Source organism: Engystomops pustulosus, chromosome 1, assembly GCF_040894005.1.
Source record: "Engystomops pustulosus chromosome 1, aEngPut4.maternal, whole genome shotgun sequence".
In the NCBI taxonomy this organism is placed as follows: domain Eukaryota; kingdom Metazoa; phylum Chordata; class Amphibia; order Anura; family Leptodactylidae; genus Engystomops; species Engystomops pustulosus.
Genome location: NC_092411.1, coordinates 40,277,833 through 40,304,748, shown reverse-complemented (window position 1 = coordinate 40,304,748; position 26,916 = coordinate 40,277,833). Strand labels below are relative to the sequence as shown.

The following is a 26,916-nucleotide window of genomic DNA, read 5'->3' as shown; positions in this document are numbered from 1 at the left end:
GTGGGTGCATAGAGAGGGTTCACGGGCTGAGCCCTCTCCATAGCCGGTAAGTCTTTGCTGCATATTGCAGCAAAAACTTACCGGTAACACACGCAAACGGTGCTAGTATCTTGGGTGCCGCCATCTTGGTGAAGATCGTCGCTCCCTGTGACGTCGGTGAGTGGCGATCGATTGCAAAGACAGACTATCTTGCTATAACCCATTGATTACAGTGTGCGATTAACATATTGTAATGAATGAGGAGGAAAATCCCCATATACTGCCATACGACAGTATGCCAGTATATGGTAAGATCAATCGGACAACCTAGGGTTAAAGTGCCCTTTGGGGTCTAGAAATCTAGAAATAGTAAAAAAAAAAAAAATTATTAAACAAATCTAAAAATTCAAAACATCCCCTTTTCTTAGAAGTCATATAAATATAAACAGTAAAAATCATTAGGTATCGCCGAGTCGAGAACGGCTTTTTTGCCATTTTGAAAAATTCAATCAAAAGGTTGTACAGTCCTAAAATTAGAAGCATTGAAATCATTGAAGTCACGAAAAATTACCACCCACAGCTCAGTAAACCGAATATGAAAAAATTATTAGCGCCAGGAGGTTTTAATTTTTGTGAATGTATGAAAACATTATAAAACCTATACAAATTTGTTATCTCGTGTGATCGTATTGACCCAAAGAATCCAAAATCCAAGCCCACAAGAAAACAATACCGAATATTCAATATCGTCATTATGAAGTGCAATTTGCTACGCAGAAAACAAGCCCTTGCAGAGCTCTTTACGTGTAAAAATAAAAAAGTTATTGATTCTTGATGGTGGGGAGGGAAAAAAACAAAAATTTGGCCAGTTTGTTAAAGAGGACCTGTCACCCAATTTATCGGCACTAGGAGCTGCTTACTAAAGTAGGAGGACGATAGGGTAAAATCATTTAGCAAATTACGGGATACCTATGGTCTGAGAGAAAAAGACTGGATCCGTTACTTGCAACTCTCACATGCTTTAAAAGAGGATGCACATAGGACCACGATAAGATTTGAATCACATGTAGGGCTTGATTTAATTATAAAGGGAGCGACTAACAGGAAGTTGGTATCGAAAATATACAGACACATGGTAGCCGGGGTAGCACAGACAGAAAAAAAGTAAAGCTAAAAACAAATGGGAAAGAGTGGTAGGCAATATTGAAGGAGCAGATTGGAAAAAAATTCACAAAAACACAAAAAAAGGGTCAATTAATGCTAATTATAGGATTATTCACTTTAAGATTGTGCACCAGATTTATTACACGCCGTTGAGCTTGTCTAAAATGGGGGTAAAATCAAATTCCAGATGCTGGAAGTGCAGGGCTTTGGATGCTGATTTTTATCACTTGGTTTGGGGTTGTCAGATAATAGGGGAATTCTGGGAGGGAATATTTGGGTATATTTCTTGTAAGATGGAAATTGATCTATCTAGGTCCTTTCAAACCGCCATATTCGGATTAATTGAGTATCCAGATATAGAAAAGAAATATGGTAGATTGATTTTGAGACTAATGAACTTGGCCTGTGTTTGTTTAGCACAAAAATGGGGCTCGGAAAACCTTCAATTGAGGCCTGGCATAGTGCTACACTTCGTATTAAAAACTTTGAGAAGATGATAGCAAGGAAGAACGGAGCTCTGGGAAAATGGGAAAAGATATGGGCAAAATGGGAATAGGGATTTTCCCTCTTTTTTTTTTTTTTTTTTTCTTTGCATTCACCTCCAGCGGACCAGTGAGGGAGGGTGGGGATTCGAAATTAGTTGTACACATCAGCAGATAATGTCATAGATATCATATGGGCAATGTGAAGCTTTGAAATTTTCGTATTTACATGAAAAAGTATGTGTGTAATATTTTTTACCCCACCTATGACATCAAAGGAGGAATGGATTTAATGTATTTACAACTTTGACATCTGCATGTAGAAATGTATGTGTAACTTTTAATATTTTGTATATTTTGTACAATAAAGCTTGGAAATTTAAAAAAAAAAAGTAAGCAGCTCCTAGTGCTTGATCAAACGCTGCAGTGTTAGAGTGATAGCGTTACCGGAAACCTCTGGTAACGCTATCAAAGACTGCGGCAGGGTACAATGTAATTGTCGGACAGCTCGCAAAGCTGTCCGATGTATTCATGAGGGGGCGGGGTTGGGGCGTGGCTAGGGGCGGTGACTGCCACCTAGCACGCGGCAGTCACTGCCGGCCTATGGAGCGAGCGGGGCGGTCCAATGTCAGTCAAGCTGTCCGATGATTACACTGATCAAGCACTAGGAGCTGCTTACTGCCGAAAATTTAGATGACAGGTCCTCTTTAAGGGGTTAAAATTGCATCAAAATCCGTATTGTTTTGGTTTTAGGAGCTGTTTCTTAACTGCTCCTTAACTTTCTAACATCAGTCTTAAATTTCCCCCCGCCAGCATTTTGTAGATCGTTCTGCACCATACTAGGCGAAAAGATCCTGTTTTCTATGGAGAGGGGAGGGCTGCTCATCTCTACTCCAGTGCTCTGCCGTATGCCCGGCTGTATACAGCTGTGTCACAAAGGGGTTAAAGGCAGGACCCCGGGTGCTGGGTTCCGATGCATGTGTATTCATACAAACAGAAATCAAAGCAGTGGTTTGGATTTGTGTTTCGGAGGTTGTACTTGCCCTTCTTCCTCCCAAACACAATGTGGGAGATTTATCATTAGTAGCTTCTTGGCGTATAATTGTTGCAAATTTTTGCGCAAATGTCGTTTTTGTGGGTGGGTTTTAGCAAGAAAAACCCCAACTGTAAAGTCGTGCAATGCAAAAATACACCACAGAGAATTCTCAATTGAGAATTTTCAAAAGAAGGCAAATTTAATTGCAAAACTACACCACATAGGAGGTAGTGTATATGGGTCCATTGCTCTGTGGGGGGAGATTTATCTTAAACTTGGTCAATTTTGAAGTTTTTGCTCAATTTTATGTTTGAGGTATCTGAGAATTTCTGGTGCAAAAACATCGCAAAGAGACAGAAATTGAGCAGATGTTAAACATACGTGCGACTGGTGCAGTCTCTATAGAGTCACATCAGAAGACATCTAACACTACACATACACCCGACTATAAATCCGACTGTTGGAAACCTGCCAGTCTAACAAACAGACAACTGCTCAAAATCCTGTCTAATGATAGAGCTCCCCAATGAGTATATAAACTAGTTATAACCCAGAGTATATATAGAGTAGTAGTATTAAATGCATTAGAAATGTGTAATAGAAGTATATACATCAGTAACAGCAGTATATAGAGTGGCTATACCATTTAGTACACAGCAGTATATACGGTAGCAGCATTATATACACTTCTAGCAGAGCCTCCGCTATACACTGGATACAGGTGCAGCAGGTGCCGGCCCCGGGTCATGTGACCAGGAGGAGGGGAGGCCACGTCTGTGCAGGAGGAAATCCCTGATCCGCAAGTAGTGTAACATCTCCGGAGGAGGAAGAGCCCGACCGCCCGGAGACCCCTGTACAGTACTGAGTGTACAGCCCGGAGACCCCTGTACAGTATTGTGTCTACAGCCGGAGACCCCTGTGCACGGCAGGTAAGACCCCTTTGCTGTGTGTGCTGGGGGCGCTCTGTACGTGTCCTATAGACTGTGGGGGAGTGTGGAGTTACATGGGGGGCACCTGCTGCTCCACAGTCGGGGGCAGGGGGATGTGTGAGCCCCCCATACTGCCCGCCCGGTGTGTGCACGTAGTACATGGCGGCCGCTGGGAGGGGTGGTGAGGTTTCCTGAGTACACAATGAGGAGCTGCTGACACTGCCCTGTACTATGTAGTCATAGAGGGAACTGACTGTATATACTGGAATACTGTATATATACCGGGACATTACTAGTATGACAGTATACATACAGTTGGTATTGCTAGTACCGATACTGTATATACTGGGGCATAACTAGTACTGGCAGTGTATATTCTGGGACATTATTAGTTCTGACAGTATATATACAGGGGGTATTAGTACTGACAGTATATATACAGAGGGTAGTACTAGTACTGACAGTGTATATATAGGGATAGTACTAGTACTGACATTATATATACAGGGGGTAGTACTAGTACTGCCAGTATATATACAGGGGGTATTAGTACTGACAGTATATATACAGAGGATAGTACTAGTACTGACAGTGTATATATAGGGATAGTACTGACATTATATATACAGGGGGTAGTACTAGTACTGACAGTATATATACAGGGGGTATTAGTACTGACAGTATATATACAGAGGGTATTACTAGTACTGACAGTGTATATATAGGGATAGTACTAGTACTGACATTATATATACAGGGGGTAGTACTAGTACTGACAGTATATATATAGAGGGTATTACTAGTACTGACAGTATATATACAGAGGGTATTACTAGTACTGACATTATATATACAGGGGGTAGTACTAGTACTGACAGTATATATACAGGGGGTAGTACTAGTACTGACAGTATATATACAGGGGGTAGTACTAGTACTGACAGTATATATACAGGGGGTAGTACTAGTACTGACAGTATATACACAGGAGGTATTACTAGTACTGACATTATATATACAGGGGGTAGTACTAGTACTGACATTATATATACCGGGGGTAGTACTAGTACTGACAGTATATATACCGGGGGTAGTACTAGTACTGACAGTATATATACCGGGGGTAGTACTAGTACTGACAGTATATATACCGGGGGTAGTACTAGTACTGACAGTATATATATAGAGGGTATTACTAGTACTGACATTATATATACAGGGGGTAGTACTAGTACTGACATTATATATACAGGGGGTAGTACTAGTACTGACAGTATATATACAGGGGGTAGTACCAGTACTGACAGTATATATACAGGGGGTAGTACCAGTACTGACAGTATATATACAGGGGGTAGTACTAGTACTGACAGTATATATACAGGGGGTAGTACTAGTACTGACAGTATATATACAGAGGGTAGTACTAGTACTGACAGTATATATATAGAGGGTAGTACTAGTACTGACAGTATATATATAGAGGGTAGTACTAGTACTGACAGTATATATATATAGAGGGTATTACTAGTACTGACAGTATATATACAGGGGGTAGTACTAGTACTGACATTATATATACCGGGGGTAGTACTAGTACTGACAGTATATATACAAAGGGTATTACTAGTACTGACATTATATATACAGGGGGTAGTACTAGTACTGACATTATATATACCGGGGGTAGTACTAGTACTGACAGTATATATACAGGGGGTAGTACTAGTACTGACAGTATATATACAAAGGGTATTACTAGTACTGACATTATATATACAGGGGGTAGTACTAGTACTGACATTATATATACCGGGGGTAGTACTAGTACTGACAGTATATATACCGGGGGTAGTACTAGTACTGACAGTATATATACCGGGGGTAGTACTAGTACTGACAGTATATATACAGGGGGTAGTACTAGTACTGACAGTATATATACCGGGGGTAGTACTAGTACTGACAGTATATATACAGGGGGTAGTACTACTACTATAAGGTCAGCGCAAAGATGTGTATTATTATCTCAGGGTAGCCATGTGTATAATAAGGTGAGGGTAGGTATGTGTATAATAAGGTGAGGGTAGGTATGTGTATAATAAGGTGAGGGTAGGTAGGTGTATAATAAGGTGAGGATAGGTACTGTATGTGTATAATAAGGTGAGGGTAGGTACTGTATGTGTATAATAAGGTGAGGGTAGGTACTGTATGTGTATAATAAGGTGAGGATAGGTACTGTATGTGTATAATAAGGTGAGGGTAGGTACTGTATGTGTATAATAAGGTGAGGATAGGTACTGTATGTGTATAATAAGGTGAGGATAGGTACTGTATGTGTATAATAAGGTGAGGGTAGGTACTGTATGTGTATAATAAGGTGAGGGTAGGTACTGTATGTGTATAATAAGGTGAGGATAGGTACTGTATGTGTATAATAAGGTGAGGGTAGGTACTGTATGTGTATAATAAGGTGAGGGTAGGTACTGTATGTGTATAATAAGGTGAGGGTAGGTATGTGTATAATAAGGTGAGGGTAGGTACTGTATGTGTATAATAAGGTGAGGGTAGGTACTGTATGTGTATAATAAGGTGAGGGTAGGTACTGTATGTGTATAATAAGGTGAGGGTAGGTATGTGTATAATAAGGTGAGGGTAGGTATGTGGACTGTTATCTTGCAGTACTATTATAGGCAGTGGCGTAACTAGAAGCTGATGGGCTCCAGTGCAAAGTCTGTGCCAGGCCCCGACTATAATGTATGGTATATAGTACTAGTCTTCTCATATGGGAAAGTGACAACTTATGGCCCCCCTAAACCTCCTGGGCCCGGTTGCGATCGCACCCTCTGCACCCCCTCAAGTTTCGCCCCTGATTATAGGTATGTGGAGCAGCTTATTCTTGTGTGTTGTAGATCTTAGACTTCCCTCCATTTCTTCCCTCTTGGGCGATGACTGACGGCCTGACGGAGGAGGAGGACTTCATGGCTGGAGGAGACCTGGGAGAAGGCTTCGGGAGAAAACCCGGTGGACTGTATGAGGGTCTTCATGAAAGTGGGACAAAAACAGTCAAAGTGAGGAAAGGATCCGGTTCTCATCATTACCATCTTGTTAAGAAAGGAGACGAAGATTGGACCACAAGACATCAGGGTGCAAAACCTGGTGTGTCCGAGGACAGGGAGACTGTGCGGCCGGCCAGAGAGGGCTACACCCGCTGCAGACAGAACAGCATCGGTAAGACTAGAGAGATGAATGAGGTGGTATACAAACCATAACTCACACGTCTGATCCCTCACAGGAACCTGATTAATCCTTGCTGCCGCCTCCTATGTGTAAGTTTTGGGCTGGAAAACCTGTTTTTATGTGTGAAACTAATGCGCTAACTTGAGTTGGGGCTAAATCCAGGAAACACACAGACTGATTTTTGTGCATTTTACTTGACCTTTTAGAAGAGCCCTAAATCAGGAGCCCAGTGTGTGAACATAAGTGGGAGCACTGTTTCTGGCCATGATGTGACAGTGTGTATTTTTTCTATTTTGGTAGTTTTCCCTTCCGTAATCCTTAGCTGTAATTTGCTGTTGTCTCATAGCTGCTGGGTGGAGACCTAGCTGCTGTTACTCACTTCTCCTACCATTATCTTCATGACCTCCTGTCTGTCTTGCTAAGGCCCAGTTCACACCTGCGTTGGATCTTTCCATTACACACTTTGTTGTGGGCGCTTTTTGTTTCCTACATCAGTTTTTTGTAGTAGCGGTAAAGATATGGACTTATGTGCTATTTTTTTCCATTATTTTTATTGGAAAGTTCAACAGAACCTGCCAAACACTGGCGTGAACTTTGACGAGTTCTGTCTTGTTAGGCTGAGATTTTCTCTGATAACATATATTACAAAGTATCTTGTAGACACTTGTACTGTTGATTTATACAAAGTTTGTTGAAAAGTTTCTGACCGTTTTCAGATTTTTAAATTTACTCACAATATCAGTAATGTATATGGATTGGACATTCCCTGTACAGTATATTGATATTGATTATAGTCAGGATGATTATAGAAATGGAGACCTTTCATCTCCATCTGATATTTAGGAAAAGAAGGATATGGCTGCAGGACATGCCCGATCAGTCCACCTCCTGTCCAGCATCACATGATGTCTTCCTCTCCATGTTCCGAACAATGGGAACAAATTCCGATTCCTCCATGTATTCTTAAGTAAACTTCAATTTACTGCCTTTGCCAAAAACCTGCACACACAACCTCATGGAGGATCCTGGTAGGACGGCCTGGGCTTGTTCTCAGCCAAATCTGAAATTAGGCGGATATCCAGAATGAACGTTGCTTCCAATATGCAAACTTCTTTTAAAGGCACATTACAGTGTAAATCCAGTTATACCAGAAAAATAATCCTAGTGCAGTATAATAATGTTAAATCACCTGCACATAACTATACAAACAGAGGAAACATTGGTGCCCGGTCTGTTTAGTGTGTAGTGTGTTCAGAATGCATTGTGTGTCAGTCCTCGTACTTAACACTGGAACCTAGGGGACAGAACGGAACCAAGAAGATGTTACGGACTTAGATGTGAGCCCTGTAAAGTGTGTTCATGATTCTCCTCTGAGTCTTTTGTTGCGCACCTGTTTATTTTACCTAATAAAACGTTTTTTGGTCTTGCTCTACCTTGTTTCCCCCCAAAACAAACCCTAGCATGATTTTTCTTCCTTTTCAAAATGTAGTTAAAATATAAGCCCTACCCTGAAAAATAAGCTCTAATTATATTGTGCATCTGGATACCACAGAAGCGGAGATATCCACTGTTAAATGAATACAGGCAGTCCCCGGGTTACATACAAGATAGGGTCTGGAGGTTTGTTCTTAAGTTGAATTTGTATGTAAGTCGAAACTGTATATTTTACAATGGAAGTTCTAGACAATTTTTTTTTCTTTTGCCCCAGTGACAATTGGAGTTTCAAAATTTTTGGTGTAATTGGACCAAGAATTATCAATAAAGCTTCATTACAGACATCTTACAGCTGATCATTGCAGTCTGGGACTGTAGTAAAGCATCCAGAGAGCTTCACCAGAGGTCACAGTGGGTAGAGGGGTCCGTCTGTAACTATGGGTTGTCTGTAAGTCGGGTGTCCTTAAGTAGGGGACCACCTGTATATTGGGATTTCATATACAGCTCTTCCACCTGTAACTTTAAGGCCCTTTCACTTGGGCAGTCACACGGTTGAAATCGGGAGAGAGGAGCGATGAGAATGCCTAACCCCAAGGGCTGCCACTGTCTGGCAAATATTGTGGGCCCTCCAAGAATGATAATCCGGCCCTATCTGTACAGTGAAGGGAGGAAGGGTTTCTGTGACTTGGGGCCCCTTCTTATCCTTGTGGGGCTAAACCCTCCAGTCACACTAAATCCTCCCAAATGGCTGCCCTGCTCACCCCTCCACTCTCATAAAGCCGAGTGTCCACAGCCACAGAAAGGCAATATATGGTACATATCCCATATTTGGCTCAGTCATTGTGTGGGAAATTATTCATGGATGTATTACAGACAATCCGCTAGTTAACCTTATCATTCCCTTTGTCTTTGTAGATGCCAGCTCGGAAATCTCGAATGAGGATCTGCGACAACGTCTCCAAGACCTTACAGAAGTGCGTTCGTATTACCTTATGCAGTCTTTGTGCTGTATGATATCCCTGTAACCCCTGCTATATTAGACTTGTAGTGAGGTCCTACCACAGTCCTGACTACTTCTCTGTGTAATAATAACTAGTCCTAGTCTGCTCCTTCCATCTAACTAGTTTTGCGAGTTCCTCAGCATTAGTGTCATAATGACCGTGGGATCATAATTCTAGAAATTCAGCTTTTTTTGCAACCCTTTGCTCTCATTTTTATGTCTGTCACAGAATTTGAAGACCCAGCTAAAATTGGTCATTTGATATAACATGAATACCTATCTGTAGGGGCCACTAGTTGTCAGATGCTAGAGGCATGAGTGCCAAACCCTAGAAGATGGTTGCTGAATCCACAAAGACCGGCCAACCATGCAATGTGTATAGCAGATATCGGAGGAGAATATGCAGTGGTAGATTAGTATGTTTCTTCTACTGAACGCCTGATGCTGCAGACTTTGCTATTATGGCAGAGATTTGGGTAGATTTTAAGTAAACCCCTCATATGGCGATTCAGAAGAAAGGAACACAATAAAACTAGAAGTTTACATACACAGAACCCGTCTTCTTCATTAGGGGAATGATGGCTTTACATTCCCATTGTTTGTACTTGCTTATAATAGTTTGTACAGATGAACGAGACATCTTCAGGTTTTTGAAACTTGCACCCAAGGATGAACCAGACTTGTGCAAGTCCACAATAAAAATTGTGGAAATGTCCCCAAAAACAACAAAATAAACACTAATAATCCCCAATAAAATAAAACAAAAAAAAGTGCTACACTATAAAAACATCGCCATAGTCACCCCGTTTACCCCCCCCCCCTCAAAAAAAAAGAAGCGCAGCTAAATTTTTTATAGTATTGCATGAAAGATAGAAGTTATTGCCCTTAAACCGTAAGTATGAAAATAAGTTGCCAATGCCCTGGCCAGAAAAGGGTTAAAGGCATAATACACTTCGTGAATGTAAACTTTCGACTTTGCAGAAAGTTTCTCTCATTATTCTGGCATTTGGCAAATATAAAGAATTTTGGCAATTGACCTAAAACAGGAAAGGTTTATTCTGTTTTCATGTCAGAAAGTGAGAACAACGTGCACTTGTGTCTTTTTATATAGTGTATGTAAACTTCTGGTTTTAACTGTAGATGGAAGGACAAGCAGTCCTCATAACCGGTCACCCCTAGTAATGATGCACTGCTGAGTGCAGGACATCCCCCCCACCTTATGTGTTGGGCCCCTCATAGCAGGGCCTCCAAATGACATTTTAAGCGTAGGGCAATGCTTTCTCATACACCACAATTTGGAACACTAACTTTATTTCAGTTTTTTAATGAGAGTTTTTCTTCAATAATCTTTGTTTGTTGTGTTCATTTGTGATCTTTATATTAAGTTATAATTTTCCCAATTCCAGGAAGTGGAGCTTCTAAGAGTGGAACTTGAGGCTTCCCAAAGACAGCTCGATGGAAAGGATGAAGCCCTGAAAATATTACAGAGCATGGTAAGTAATTGTGTATGTATGTTTCACTGTAGGTGGGTTGTGACGGGGCACTGCTTACAGGTGGAGATAAGACTATGAGCCCTTACTTTAAACTCATAAAGGAGACAACCTCTTATAGATGTGCCTCTGGGGCAATCGGCTCCTGCAGGTTAAATATTTAATACATGATTGGCTTAGGATAGCTACAGTTCTGTAGAGCGCCCTGTTTTCTGGCTCATTGAGATAGACCCTATCACTCAACCCTGTAAACCAGAATGGAGAATTACTACATAGGATTCTGGTGAACAAGGGGTTTCTTCATGATCCAGTCTTTCTAAAGGGGTTGTTCCTTCTTCATTCACTCTTCGGCAGGAGATTTATCATACCCTGGCACATGATAATAGCCCCTCTACCACCACTGTGGTTGATACATCAAGAGGCTGCATGGGCCTACAATTCTACCCCCTGTCCTGCCTGCTGTAGAATTGCACTATAGCCTCTGCATATTTCCAGGCCGGAATATTTGCAGGTTATAGCTAGTGTGAAGGAACACCCTGCCCAAGCCCACTACACCGCAGACCGCACTTCCATTCACACCTTTTCACATGTGAAGGGGGAAATAATCGTAATTACTGGCGGTTCATTAGTAATTGTGATTATTTCAGGGCTTGTAACCCAAACAAACTTCTGTACAAGTCCTGATAAATGCCCCTCTTAGAGTTATAAAAGGTGGTCCTTCGTTCAGATCCCATCTATTTGCTGGAGCAACAAGCTGCTTTCTCTGAAGCTCTTGGCGTTATTACATATTTAACCATCTGTATATAATTACCCATGTTGGGGTGTACACTATATTTATTTCGGCATTAGCCGCTGAAGGAGCTGGTGATCAGATCTAATGATAAACAGAACACAGGAGATGTTGGTGAGATGGGAAATATGTAAATAAGTTATTGGGGAAGTCATTTATTGTATGATTTGTGATGCTGAGATACAGATCAGTTGTATTGTCTTTGTAGGCTGTATTTGATAAAGCCACGAGTCACACTAAGGGCATGCTACAGAAGGCAGTAGAACAACGCAGAGTCCTCGAAAAGGTTAGTCCTTCACATGTACAGGATGCACCTACTGGGATATTTGAGTGAACCCCTAGTAGCATTAATGTACTTGTTGTAATGTGACTCAAATCAAATAAAATAATAATTAGAAATGTGCAAGTAAAAAGGTGACAGACAGTTCCAGTGGGACCAGTGACCATATTATTATGTCCCAGCTTCACCAGAATCATATGAAACTAAGGAATGGCTGATTTAGGAATTTAATGACAATCAGTGAATAAGGTATGTCCTTAAAGGGAACCTGATAGCAGATTTTACCCCATTAAACTACTAGCCAGGAAGTCACATTTAGAGGCTTTAGGGGATGATGTCTCTATCTTCAGATCTAAAGTACCTAGAAACATGTTATTGGTGTCAATTAGGCATATAAGTAAAAGGTTATATGCCCAACTGAATAGGAGTAAATTTATATGTATAACAGAATAGTGGTAAATAAGTTTTACTGTTAACACGCTTGTTTTATCAAGTCTTGCTATTTAAACTCAAATCATACATAAATAACATACATTCATATAAAGGAAATTGAGACAGAAGCTTATATTAATTTACTCTGCTATTCAATATTGAATGCAAAGGAGACACATAAAAGTTATTTCTTAATAATAGTTTTTTCCTAAGGTATAAATGGTCATATTCAGGTGTTTCATTAAAGCACCTCTTTTTTATGTATCTACGAGTTTTTCAGATCCCATCAGGCTCATATAGCCTGCCCCAATAATAGCGGAAAACTACGCCATGCCAGACATTAGATTTGGGTGTACAAGGCTGGATTCCCTTTAGTAAATTCAGTATGCTATACGCCAGCAGGGGGACTATTAAAGCTGGCGCACAGTTTTCCTGGTTTAGATAAATTCCCCCTTGTATGTGAATAGGTGAAGACTTGCTATAAGTGGAATACCCCTTTAGTCATTACAATTATTTCAGGCAATACAACTATTTTATATTGGCAATCATACCCTCACTCACGTCTTCTGCCACATGTCGGAAGTAGTGAGTGGCTCAATTGCTTAAGAGCCTTAGGTGTCTTAGACTTTTGTCTAGGCAACCAGATCATTTTATCCTCTCGGATCGCCTCTTAGGCCAGCGACACACAACTATGCTTGGTGCGTCCTTGGTTATGTGCTGCTGGTCTTACAGGCAGCTGTAGCTGCAATCCATAACTTTGTAAAAATCATTGGAGGTAGCTCTAAAAGAGTTTCCTGCTAAGCACCTTCACCACCAACGGAAAACCACTACACAGAGTATTTTCTTTCTGAGGGACGCGGTCGGTTAGTGAATTACGTTAAAAAGTCGACTGACCAAAACACTTGGCTTAGAAAGAACCCACTTTTGCTAAAAAAAAAAAAAATATTTGCACGCTAGGCTACAAATGTTGAGGAGCTTCCCTAAAATCAGTTTGGTGGGGATACAACAACAATCCCCACACAGATCAGCAGATACAGAGAGACTGGAACAAGAAGCAAACTGCACCGTTGTCAGTGTAGTGGTTGAACTGTGTCACTACAGCTTAGCTTTTCTTATAATTATTGGGTAATGATCTACAATAACCTTATCTGACCATTTCACAGAGAATGGGGCTGTCTGCTTCCGGTCCAGTTCTCTTTGTATCAGCTGATGTGTTGTGGTGCTGGTCATTGGATCCCCATCAATCTGATATTTACGATCTGTTCTATGGCTATGTTATCAATGTTTTTAGTGTGTACAACCCCTCTATATACACATATATACACTCATGCATTGGCTTATGATAAAGCCCTGCCGCCATGGCGGATACATCATGAGGCTGAGACCTCACAATGTATCGGCCAGCTGTGTCGGCTGCCGGACAAATTTACGCAAAGTCCGTTTTGAATATCAATTCACCACTGAATGTTGGCAAATCTTCAAAAAGTGTTCAGGTACGGGGCAGGAACACCTTGTGCCAGCAAACTCGGCTGGCGGCTGCCTCCATGCCCACATGGCGTGTATGACATTTTGATTATCTTGGTGCTTCTATACCAGAAATTTGGCGTAGGACCTCTGACAACTCTCCCCCAGGCTTTGCTTTCTAAGCCAATTGACCGATTGAATTTTTTTTTGGGTTAAGTTATTCATTGTTAAAGGAGATGAAATGTGGAAATTGCATTGAGATTCATTGCTGACACGTCACCTCCCAGGCACGGTGATCACATTCTCTGTTCCTGACTTTCCAGGATTGTTCCCATGATTCTTTCTTATTACACAACCCGAGCACAATAGGTGTAACATGGCAGGACCTTTATCACTACGTCATTTGTCAGTCACTGCTGTCAGGTTCTCACTCTGATCTATGGTTAATGAACAGAGAAAGCAAACAATGAGCCTGTACAGAACGCTGGATAAATATCAGGATAAAAGACAATATTTAGTTATGGTGGTTTAGTATTTAAAGGAAATCAACCACTTAGATAATGCAGGTTTTAGGTCACCGGCTCTCGGGAAGGGGAGGCAGGAGTGAATACTTATACACACAAGAGGCGTTCATAATTATGCAAAGACAAATCGTGCTGCGCCATGACAGGGACGCCCTGGTACCCCAGAGCCTGCAAAAATAAAATCATTGCTGTTATCAGTAAGAGCAGTAATGCTACGTTCACACGACTGTATGAAAATATGCTATCAGTACCGTACCGTACCCTTATTTAAGTTCAATATGCCCTTAAAAATCTATGGGGACGTTTAAATAAGGGTTAAGTACGTGCTGCATACGTCACGTATGGAAAGGTCAGGTATATACAATCTCATATGGCACAGAAATACGCGACTGGAGAAATCACATGTTGATTTGAAAGCTGCCTAAGTGAACTTAGCTGCTTTATCCAAGTGGCTGATTTCCGTCTTTCTGTTTATTCCGTCTTTCTATACAGGAGATAAATGTTCTGCAGTGGGAAATTGAGTTTGACCAGGTGAGGCTTAAGAACCTGGAGGAGTCCTTTAAGGAGAAGTATGAACGGTACGTGTTATGTGTCCATGACCTGCACTTATATTATTATTATTATATGTTTGGAGAATGTGCCTTATATGTTCTGCCATTTTTAGTGTGAGTCTTTAGGCTTTTGCTAAGTTTTGCAAGCCATGAATAAGAAACTTTACGAAACGTGTATGATGCTTGTCCTTCTGTTATCTCCTTGTTGTGTGTCCTTCTAGCATTTTGAGTATTCTTATGGACTCTATCAAGAAATAATCAGAGGCTTATACTGTGAACTTCCTGGAAGCTGGACTTCACTTTTTGTATACTAAGTTATTCAAGTGTACATCATTAACCCTGTATTCAAATTTCAGTTTCATCATTTTTCTTTTTTACATTTGTGTACCCACCACACTCCATAAGCCACAACTTTTTATTTCTCCCGTTTACAGATACAATTGAGGGCTTGTTATCTCCAGGACAAATTGTACTTCCTAATAGCACTTGTGATGAAAAAAAGAAAACAAAACTTTGATTGCTTGGAAAGCATTGACATTAAATCACTTAAAATTTTTTTTTTTTTTAACTCAGTTTTATTGTGTTTCACACACAATAAAATACAGCAGAGTTATCTGGCAAGGCTGGCAACTCCATGCAAAATTAGAAACATATAAGTAAGTACATGTGAAATTGGCGTATACAGTCATAGTAAATCCTTAAAGAGTAACCGTCATTTCAGATTATTTTGATATTATGTGGAGGGGGCAGTTGTGAACATTTTTCTATTATACTTCCTTACCAAATTCTCCTTAGTTACATAACAGGCTGTAAAGTGCCTCCTAGTTACAATGTTACTTCCACGTTGTTAGGGAAAATCTGTCATCAGGATTGAAGACAGATCTCTCTTTTCTCCTGTTTTCTCCACAGCTGTGAGTATTAACCCTTTCTGCTTTCTGGCTGTAGTATGCTTTGAGCATACTTTTCAAACACCAAGGTAAAAGTAAAGGGGTTAATCCTCACTACCAGAATTGTTTAACCAAACAAAGGGAGATTTGATGTGATCTCATGCAACCTCCATAGACATAAACAAACAAATTCAAATTTGTTAATAAAGTGTATTAGAAAAATGTTCACTACATCCTTCCATACACAATATAATGAATTATTTCAAATGACGGTTAAACTTTAGGAGAACACCATACATAAAAAAAACATCACGCTACTGTAAAGATACTGTCAGAATGGACTTGGGCAGGATAAGAACCGGCCAGGGAGATGCATCAAAGGAACTGCATAGCCAGGATACACAATGGTTTGTGCCAATCTTCACTAGAAAAACACGGGGTGGAGACATGCTAAAGGTAATGCACAGGTAAAGGTGAGTTTCACTAACATACGAGAGTTCACGGATAGTTGTAGAGAGTATATACGGCCCCCATAGATGGCAATGGGCGCAAGGCGCCGTACGGGAGCGGTAGCGACATTGTTCCGTAGCCAGGAGAAAGATGGGACATGTCCTATCTTTCACCGGAATACGGCGCCGTGTACCATACATAACTATAAAGAGCGACGGGGGTGAGCACCGTTCACCCCCCTCTCCTCTCCGCGGCGCGGACGTGTGGCACATGTTAGTGTGAATGTAGCCTTAGACTGTAAGCTCTTGTGAGCAGGGCCTTCGCTCCTATCGTTTCCATATGACTGTTTTTACTCTGTATTGTATTATTATATTTATATATGTCCTCTATGATTGTGTATTGGAAATTGACTTAACCTTTTCTCTTTTTTTTCTGCATTTAAAGCATACAATGTGAAAATGTAGCCTTGAAGGAAAGTCTGGAGCTTCGAACGAATGAAGTGAAGGTCCTGAAGTCTGAAAACACAAGTAAGAATTCCATCTATAAGGTGTACATGGATTAGGGGTGGACATTCATGATTCATTACTCCTGGCAGTCAGTGTGTGGTTACTACAAATGTAGTTATTAGTTTATTTAGCTTGTTGTTTATTTCCCTTTTGTTTCTCCACTTATGTATAGTTATAAACCAGCAATGTCAGGAGCTGTTAGCAATGCTGGATGTGAAGCAGCAGAAAATGTTCACGGATAATCTGTGTGTTGATAAGAGCAGCCTGACAGAAGTCACTGCATTAGAAGTAAGTACCTTATAATGTTACAGCTACATCCACAGGCCCTGATCTGGATCTGCTCCTTTCATTTTCATAACACTGTAAATTGTATTATATTGCGTGTACATTGCAGAAGTTTTGCTGATTCCTGCAGTAGTTCCGGTTTCTTCTTATTCTTCATATTTCACACCTAATTGTGTCGAATGACTGCTGTGTAAACCTATTTCTTCATTAGGCTGCGTTCACACTTTGTACTTGAACTGCATTATGAAATGCAATTCAAGAGCATGAGGGGGAAGGTATTGTGAAATGCAGATGTGTTTAGGCCTAGACACTTGCGTTCAGAAACTTACAGCCCAGTTTTACCTTAACAGGCAAAACAAAAAAATTGTTGCCATTTCCTGTACGCAAATATTAAAGGGAACCTGTCATCCAGAACAAGCACAATAAACCTTACTCGTCTACCCCTCCTTCCCAGCCACTGCACCTGTTGAAAAGTGTCCCAGCTTAAATCTGCTTCCTCTTAACAGTAAAATCATTCCCCAAACTTTTTCCACCTTTGTCTATGTTGCCTCCACCCACTGGTGTGTGGCCCGCTCATCATCGTCTGGCCATGCCGTTCACACACACAATTCGCACACAGTGCTAAATTCACCATACAGCGAGACAACAGCATTCTGGTAAGGACAGGAAGTGGACAAGAAGAGGACTTCCTGTGTACTCAAATATAAAATGTCCCCCTCTAAGGGTTGATATTATTGTGTTTAGCTTGCAGTGCTCGGTGCCTGTACGTGTGGTCCTTGTGGAGAGCCCTGCTCATGTGCTAAAATGTCTGCCGCTACTCGTAAGCAGCTACTACAGCTCCGGCAAGAGGTAAGTCATAGCAATTCTACTGCACTTATACCATACGTCAGGTAAAATAGAAAAAGACAAAAAGTATCTGTATATATCTGAGAGATAAGTAAGGATCACTTTGCATGTTTTATGGATTTATGTGCTTTGAGGAATGTTCTTCCTCTAAAGATGTCATTTAGAACATGACATCAAAAACCAGTAAAAGTAACACTGTTATGAGGTCCATTAGGGGCTTGAGAATTTCTTACATGACTCTTCCAGAAGGGTTAAAATAAATAAAGAAAAGGCAGTCCCCAGCTTTAAAACCCTGGACAACCCCTAGTTAGAGACGGACCTCTCTGCTCACTGTGACCTCTGGTGGATCTCTGGACCCTGGTATTTACTGATGATGCACTGATGGACTGATACTGATTTTGTTGTGTAGTTTGAAGTGGAGAAGAAGAGCAAGGAGGAAGCCTTCATCATGGCTGACGCGTTCCGCATTGCCTTTGAGCAGCAGCTGAAACGCAAGAATGATGCGACGCTGCCTCTAGGTGAAATAGAGCGACTATGCAAGAAAGGGAGCAAAAGACTAAACGGCTGGAGACGTCTTAAAGAGGACGGTAATGATTCTTCTTATTACATGGCTACTGATTGTCCCATCGTGCTCTGTAACAAGACCCCATTTTTGATATCATTCTATTTAATAAAACATAGGACTGCTCATAGGAGAGCTCACTGCAACCATGTACTATTGGCCATCAGTTTATATAGACACCATGTCATTTATACAGGTTCCTAATTACCACTTGTTGTAATGTCCGACTTTATTTTATCTCATTATCAAAAGGCAAGAATGTCTACTATTGTCTTGGCTTCAAAAATAACCTTGCATGGCTTAGATTCACCTTATAGATGATGTAGTATTACAGTTTTTCCTACATCAAACACCTGCAGTTGTTTTGTTGTTCGATAGCATGCTCTTATGTTTACAGATTTATGTGGGTTTTTTTGTTGTTTTTTTTTTAGAACGTTCCATTTCAAGAGATAAAAACAGGAGCTTGGGTCAAAAATTAAAGGGCATGATGATATCCGCAGCCGACAGTATGAATCTGGATGCTATGGACGACCCACAGGAAATTCTCCGGCTATTAATTGATCTGGTAAGTAATTATCAACGTTTTGTTTGCATCATATTTTATTTTAAAGGGGTAAATGGAGCCACCATCAAATACTTATAGCAAATATTTTTTAATTTCAGAAATGAATAGAGCAGGCGATTTTAGTAAACTTAATAATACACTCCATTTAGTAAAGCTTCTTTTCTGTGTCAGGTTTTTGCTTCTATCTCCTGTAGTGAGCAGTGTATCTGTAAGCCTTCTGAGGTCTGTCCACCACACAGATAAGGAGGCTAATAATTAACTCTTTCTATACATAGAGAATATCTCCCTTTATGATTCACCTCTCTGAGGAGACTAGACTATCCAGGGACTGTCTATAAAGAGTTTAGTCATTAGACACTTTATCAGGTTCCTTAATATCTAAGCTGTCAGTGGATACAGGACAGAAAGCTGATTAATAATAATAATAGCTGCTTAAATAAGGAAGAACGGAAGAGGACAAGGAAACCAATCTCAACAAAGTATATTACAATGTTTATGATCATCATGTGCACAATTGATTTATTTTATTTTGCTGAAAATGTAGTTACACTTTAATGTAGTGTGCACCCTACATTAAATACATCTAAAGGAAGAAAGTAAATGGATAGAGGCTAAAGAGTGTGATTTTCAGCCTTGTTCAGGAAGTAAAGCCATTTTCTGGTGTAGATGGTATACACAATGGATACACCTATATGGTCAAAATACTAATATTTCTATATATTTGGACTTGCAGCTTAATGATAAGGAGGAGGCTTTGGCGCATCAAAGGAAAGTCAGCTATATGCTAGCACGGACTATAGAAGGCAAAGTAGATCCAGAAACAATCCACAACACATGTAGTAATAAGGAAGAGCCTCCTAGTGAGCAGCACAACTGCTGTGATCCAGGAGTACGTGAGGATCCATGCCGCTGCCGGACACATGATGCTTCCCCAGACACAAGAAGCCCGGAGCAGAGCACAAGGACTCTGGAAAGGTCATTATCCTTACTGCTAAAAGATGTCTCTCCTCAACCAGAAGATCCTGAGACGACCCAGGAGACACTAACTGAAGATTCTGGGCAACCACAGACGTAGTCCAAAGAAATCTTCATATTTTTGTGTTTTTTAAAGTAATTAGTAATCTTTTAATTTGTTAAAAAAAATTCCCAGTTTGATAAACAGAATACAGGCAGTCCCCGGGTTACATACAAGATAGGGTCTGGAGGTTTGTTCTTAAGTTGAATTTGTATGTAAGTCGAAACTGTATATTTTATAATGGAAGTTCTAGACATGTTTTTTTCTTTTGCCCCAGTGACAATTGGAGTTTCAAAATTTTTGGTGTAATTGGACCAAGAATTATTAATAAAGCTTCATTACAGACACCTTACAGCTGATCATTGCAGTCTGGGACTATAGTAACATCCAGAGAGCTTCACCAGAGGTCACAGTGGGCAGAGGGGTCCGTCTGTAACTATGGGTTGTCTGTAAGTCGGGTGTCCTTAAGTAGGGGACCGCCTGTACATTTTTATCTGACATGTTCAGCTTTTATCTAGTAAACATACAAACATTTTGTCACATTTCTTTCATCTGAAATTAACGTTTCTACTTAAGTATTTCAGCTACTGTATGTACTCACCACTCACCACTCCCCACGGCTTCCCGGCAGTGCATGTAGAGGTGTCTATGTCTGTGACCAGGCACACTGTATGAGGCGCCGGTGGTGGCCATGGATGTGTGCCTGCCTGCACTGGCGAAACGCCTCACGGAGAAAAGGAGGCCAGAGCGTCGGAGTACTGAAGTTTTTTTTTCAATATAATGATGGGGGTTCCACTGGACATTTTATTAGGCTTAGGCTTACACTTACAGTTGATATATTTTCCCACTTTTTTTGTGGAAAAATAAGGTTCCTTGGCTTATTCTTGGGTCAGTATATACGATAGAGCATTTAAAATAAATAACTGCTCTTGGCTACAACTAATTAGAAAGGGTTTACAAAAATTATTTTGCACATAAAAACCGCAAACCAAAGACCGAAATTTGAAAAATCAAAAAATAAAGTAATAGAGCATTTCATTATTTTAAAGTTAACCTACCATCAGAAATCTACCTTTTAAGGTAGATCTGATTGACGGTTCCCACTGACCTTCGAAACCCTGATCTATCTTTAGCTAGTCCTAGACCAATGATGGCGAGCCTTTTTCTAACGAAGTCATAAAACCCATTTTATTTATCGCAAAGTGCCAGCAGTTGAATCAGTAACTTCTTTCTCCCTTCTCTGTCATAGCTTTCAATTAATCAGTATCCTGAGAACACCAATACATTAAAACAAAGGAGGTCAAATTCAGGAGGAGGTTCCGCTGAATAGGAAGAATTTTCAGGCCTGGAGCCGGAGCTACAATGATAATCCAGATCTGTCCACACCTTCTAATTCCTCCTGTAGTCTTAGGCAGTGCTGAGATAGCACTGAGTGCAGCAAGTCCTGCAAGAATCCATGAAGATACTCTTTGGTGATGGCTCTTATTGCCGCCTCTGGCACCGGTGCCATCGGTTTGTCACCACTGTCCTAGATTATTATCTAAACTACAGTTAAACTAATATGCTCATTTCTGGCAGAGGCTGCTGGGGCGTGGAGTAGCCTCTCCAGACAGTGGAAATAAAGGCTTCTCCACCCCCTAGTAGCCTCTGCAATATCTCGCACCGCCACTATGCGGGTGTCTTCTGCATAAGAGTCTGCACATAGCGGACACTGTAGGAGCTAAGCCTGCAGAAGCAGGGAAGCAGCAGCCTTTGCCCCTGCTGCCCAGAGAGGCTACTCCATGCCCCAGCAACCTCTGCCAGAAATTAGCATATTAGTTGGATAAACTGTAGTTTAGTGTAGAAAGTATTCTAGTATTAACTAAAGATAGATTATGGTTTAGAAGGTCAGTAGAAATTTACCATTAGATCTTCCCTTCCGAAGAAACTTTTCACCTTCCTGACGTGGCCTGTTTTTTTGTCAAATCTGCCGTGTCACTATTGTACTTTGTACTTCCTGTTCGTTGAAAATTTTGGTGGCATGTTTTGCATTTATTTATGAGAAAATCAGATATGTGGTGAAAATTTGGAAAAATTCTCGATTTTCAAAATTCTAAATGTTTTACTTTTTCCACACATAGTCATAACAGCAACTTAATAAGTAACATTCAACAAATGTCTCCATAGTGTTTTACGCATTCTCTCATTTTTGTAGGATGTTATGGGGCTCTGAACTTTTGCTGCAATTTTTCACATTTTCATAAACGCAAAATCACGCTATTAAAGGACCTGCTCAGGTTTATTTGAGAGGCCTAAATAAAAGTAAAACCCCATAAATTACCTTATTATAGAAAATACACCCATTGGATCAGATGTAATTTTGAAATTAAAATTCTTTTGGCTAAATGAATGTGTTTTTCATAAAATGTACAAATTCTCAGTGGATAAAATACCAAAACGCTCAATTTGATACCCAATCCCTCCCGAGTATAACAATCCCCCATATGTGGTGGTAACCTGCTGTATGGGCACACGCCAGGGCACTGAAGGGAAGCTGCGCTATTCACAGCAGATTATGCATTGGCTAAACAATCTTTATTTTTTTTCTTTGCAATTTCAACATATAAGGGCTTATTTTTTGCGACATGAGATGCACTTTACAAATATTTCATTTTAGTAGGTCTATAGCTTATTGATGAGATTTGATTCATTTTTTAATGTATGAAGGAAAAGAAAATTTTCAATTTTGGTCTCCTTTCTTTTTGTATTTTTTCGGGGGACCGTACACTGTACCCTAAAAATACAACGTATATACTCGAGTATAAGCCGAGAACCCTAATTTTACCACCAAAACTGGGAAAACCTACTGACTCGAGTATAAGCCGAGGGTGTAGTATACAGCCAGCCAGCCCCCATGAAGTATACAGCCAGCCCCCTGTAGCAAAAAGCCAGCCAGCGCCTTGTAGTATACAGCCAGACAGCCCCTTGTAGTATACAGCCAGCCCCCTGTAGTATACAGCCAGACAGCCCCTTGTAGTATACAGCCAGCCCCCTGTAGTATATAGCCAGCCAGCACCCTGTAGTATACAGCCAGTCAGCTCTCTGTAGTATACAGCCAGCCCCCTGTAGTATGCAGCCAGCCAGCCCCCTGTAGTATACAGCCAGACAGCCCCTTGTAGTATACAGCCGGCCCCTTTAGTATACAGCCAGCCAGCCCCCTGTAGTATACAGCCAGCCCCCTGTAGTATACAGCCAGCCAGCCCCCTGTAGTATACAGCCAGTCAGATCCCTGTAGTATACAGCCAGTCAGATCCCTGTAGTATACAGCCAGTCAGATCCCTGTAGTATACAGCCAGCTCCCTGTAGTATACAGCCTGCCCCCTGTAGTATACAGCTAGCCCCCTGTAGTATACAGCCAGCCAGACCCATGCGGTAAACAGCCAGCCAGCACCATGTAGTATACAGTCAGCGCGGCCGCAGCCACTGTCCGCCACCTTCTAAATAATCCGGAACCGCATCTCTCAGTGTCCCTCCCGTCAAAGAAGACAAAGTGTTCTTTCTGGTGTTACACAGCGGCCATGTACAGCTCCCCCCGTCAGCTCCGTCCCTCTGTGCGAGATCCCGCCGGCCCCGGCCGCTAAATGCTGCAGCTCACAGGGATCACTGCATCACATACAGCCGGCAGCTGACAGGGGCATGGAGGGGGGGGGGGGTGCCGGCCGGCCGGCCCCCTCGTGCATAAGGCCGACTACAGCTCACAAGATACGAGGATCTGACCTCTTATATGGTAAGAGGTCGGATCGATTAAAACACACTTTCACAACGTAAATTTTTAAATAAATGGCATAAATAGAAAGCTGCTGGGGGGGGGGGGGATTAAGGCGGGCATCTTTGGTGGGGGTCTTTTTGGGGGGTGACAGGTCCTCTTTAATTATCTGACAAACCTTACTTACCTGGCAGCCTAACTTTCAGGTTTTCACTGACTTTGCAAAAAAGTTTGTGCCATTCCAAAGTGACTGAAATGTTCACCCCCTATTAGCCATAGCAAGAGAAGTTGGTTGTTCCAAGTCTGTGATTTCTAGAATATTTCATCTTTACAACATCACAAACTTATTGAAGTGCCCCAAGAAGTCTGGTTGCCCTTGAAAGACAAGAGCAAGAGAGGACAGGATAATGCGGAGAATCTCCATGGGTAATCGTTTCAACACTTCAGCTGGAATCACTTGCCAGGTCAGCACTAAGCAGGGATCTGTCTCATTATACAGTGTCTCATTCTGCAGTGACCAAACCTCTTATTAGCAGAAAGATGTTGATATACTTTGGTTATTATGTAAAACACTGTTGGTGTTGCTAAACTGATCGTACATTGATAACAAATTCAATGTCTGTCTTTGTTATCTGTGTGCTGGAATCGGCTGTCAACCCCCCCCCCTTCCCCCACACACACACTAATTTGATATTGGTAATTTATTCTATGGTAAGGTTATTAATTAGGAGTAGATTAAGATGGCCCCAAGCTGTATCAATATTATAACCCCCACAAGTCGGGAAATCACTTCCTACATAAAGTAATAGAATCAAGTTATTGAGGAACTGAGGATGTGTCCCTTCTGCTGCTTTCAATCTGTAGTTTCCAGGTCTTTGGAGGAACTTCAAAGGTCCTGAGATGGCTCTTTTGTACATGTGTATTGAAAGCAGTAACAGATGTATGAGGATTTCATGGGTGAAGGCCCTTCTCAGTATAAAAATTTGGTGGTGGCTTGGGCCCCGGGCTACTGCAAAAACCGCCTATAATATACCGTTTATACTCGAGTATAAGCCGACCCGAGTATAAGCCGAGGCCCCTAATTTTACCACCAAAAACTGGGAAAACCTATTGACTCGAGTATAAGCCAAGGGTGGGAAATGCATTGGTCACAGACCCCCCCCCCCCAGTATATAGCCAGCCAGCCCCCTATAGTATACAGCCTGCCCCCAATAGTATACAGCCTGCCCCAAGTAGTATACAGCACTGCCCAGCCTGCCCCCAGTAGTATACAGCACTGCCCAGCCTGCCCCCAGTAGTATACAGCACTGCCCAGCCTGCCCCTAGTAATATACAGCACTGCCCAGCCCGCCCCCGTAGTATACAGCCCGCCCCCCGTAGTATACAGCACTGCCCAGCCTGCCCCCAGTAGTATACAGCACAGCCTGCCCCCAGTAGTATACAGCGCTGCCCAGCCAGCCCCCAGTAGTATACAGCACAGCCCAGCCAGCCCCCAGTAGTGTACAGCACAGCCCAGCCAGCCCCCAGTAGTATACAGCACTGCCCAGCCTGCCCCCAGTAGTATACAGCACTGCCCCCAGTAGAATACAGCACTGCCCAGCCTGCCCCCAGTAGTATACAGCACTGCCCAGCCTGCCCCCAGTAGTATACAGCGCTGCCCAGCCAGCCCCCAGTAGTATACAGCACAGCCCAGCCAGCCCACAGTAGTGTACAGCACAGCCCAGCCAGCCCCCAGTAGTATACAGCACAGCCCAGCATTAAAAAAAAAAAAAACTTATATACTCACCCTCCGGTGGCCCCAATGTGCAGCGCTGCTGCCCCGATGTCCGCCCGGGTCCTCTTCTGGCTTCCGCGCCCGTCTTCTGTCACATCGTGCTAGGCGGCGGCGCCCAGCACAATGTTACAGAAGAAAGAAGACAGGCACGGAAGCCAGAAGACGAGTCGCACGGACATCGGGGCCATTGGAGGGTGAGTATATAAGTTTATTATTTTTTACGTTTATTAAGTCTACTCGTGTATGAGCCGAGGGGACATTTTCAGCCCATTTTTTGTGCTGAAAAACTCGTCTTATACACGGGAATATACGGTAATCCGCTACGGTCATCAATGTCTGTAACCCCCTTTTAAATAACAATAACTTTAGTGTAAGTCACTTAGCACTGCGGTTATCGGCACCATTAATGTCGGGGTGTGACAAGGGGTCCGACAGAGATACCTGGGACCCCATCAGACACCTGGTTCTCATGATCTGTGGGGGTCTCCTCCACATTCCCCCACCATTCCTGTGCCCTATGCCTTATCCTGTGGATAGGGCCTAACTTGTTTTGTGGGAAAACAAAGTGAATTCAACTCTCACCGCATGTCCTCAGCCTTTGGATACATTCACACAGCCGTCCGGGCATAGGGCTGTGCGCTGGAGAGGAGGAGGAGTGACCCCTTTCCATAGAGAACAGGGCCCCACACACGGGGAAAGATATAGCATGCTCTTACTTTTCCCAGTGTACGGCGCAGAACGCGTACCGCCGCCATCGGGACATATATGCGGCCTCAAATTTGCATCACCCAGGATGCAGTGTGAATATACCCTTAAGAGGCATCCATTGTATTGACTTAGCCCATGCAGCTGCAGGGTGGGCCCAGTAGATAAGGGGGTCCTCTGTTGCTGGTCCTATGGGTAGGTCTCTGAGAGACATAATGCACTAAGATAATAAGAGGCCTATACACTGGTCCTAAAAAGTAGCCCTCTACTGTGTTGTCATTGGCCTTAGTATTGTGTTAAAGGGGTTTCCATGATCCTTTATCCATCATGTGGGTTGTCATTACTTTCTAGTGTCACATAAACACAGCTTGTATGATTAACCCATTAAACAGGAAATCCAGTAAAAGTTAATGTGTTCCCCATATAGAAAGTATGGGAAGATTTGGTGGCCCAAGTTCACCATAAAAATGAAGTATCAGGGAACGCACTAATAATTCCTCTCCGTTCCCTTCTATGAAACCAATAAAGAGAAAGAAGGTAAGAGCACAACTACACCACAGACCTGACGCCCCTGTCATACAGCAAGGTCCAAAACCAGCACCCAGCATCACATGGAATCCATTATTGTGGCAAATCAAAGTTAGTTAAGCTCCTGTCTGCAGTGCAGAGGGTCCCAGGTTTGAATCTCAGCCTGGGCAAAACTTTATTTAATTTAATGATATAAAGAGCTTGTGTCTGGGGAAGCCCTGGAGACCATATATGGACAGATACTGATCTGACC

General features: G+C 41.9%; 1 protein-coding gene across 1 annotated transcript; it reads left to right on the top strand.

Moving 5' to 3' along the window:
- Positions 1 to 2,953: 2,953 nt before the first annotated feature.
- Positions 2,954 to 20,035, top strand: CCDC125 (coiled-coil domain containing 125). Its single transcript, XM_072139071.1, has 12 exons — positions 2,954 to 3,590; positions 6,503 to 6,821; positions 9,180 to 9,238; positions 10,671 to 10,757; positions 11,753 to 11,830; positions 14,737 to 14,822; positions 16,577 to 16,659; positions 16,811 to 16,926; positions 17,668 to 17,772; positions 18,179 to 18,356; positions 18,763 to 18,896; positions 19,630 to 20,035. The coding sequence occupies exons 2-12, from the start codon at positions 6,539 to 6,541 to the stop codon at positions 19,969 to 19,971; spliced, it is 1,551 nt and encodes a 516-aa protein (XP_071995172.1). The 5' UTR covers positions 2,954 to 3,590; positions 6,503 to 6,538; the 3' UTR covers positions 19,972 to 20,035.
- The last annotated feature ends 6,881 nt before the right edge of the window (positions 20,036 to 26,916 follow it).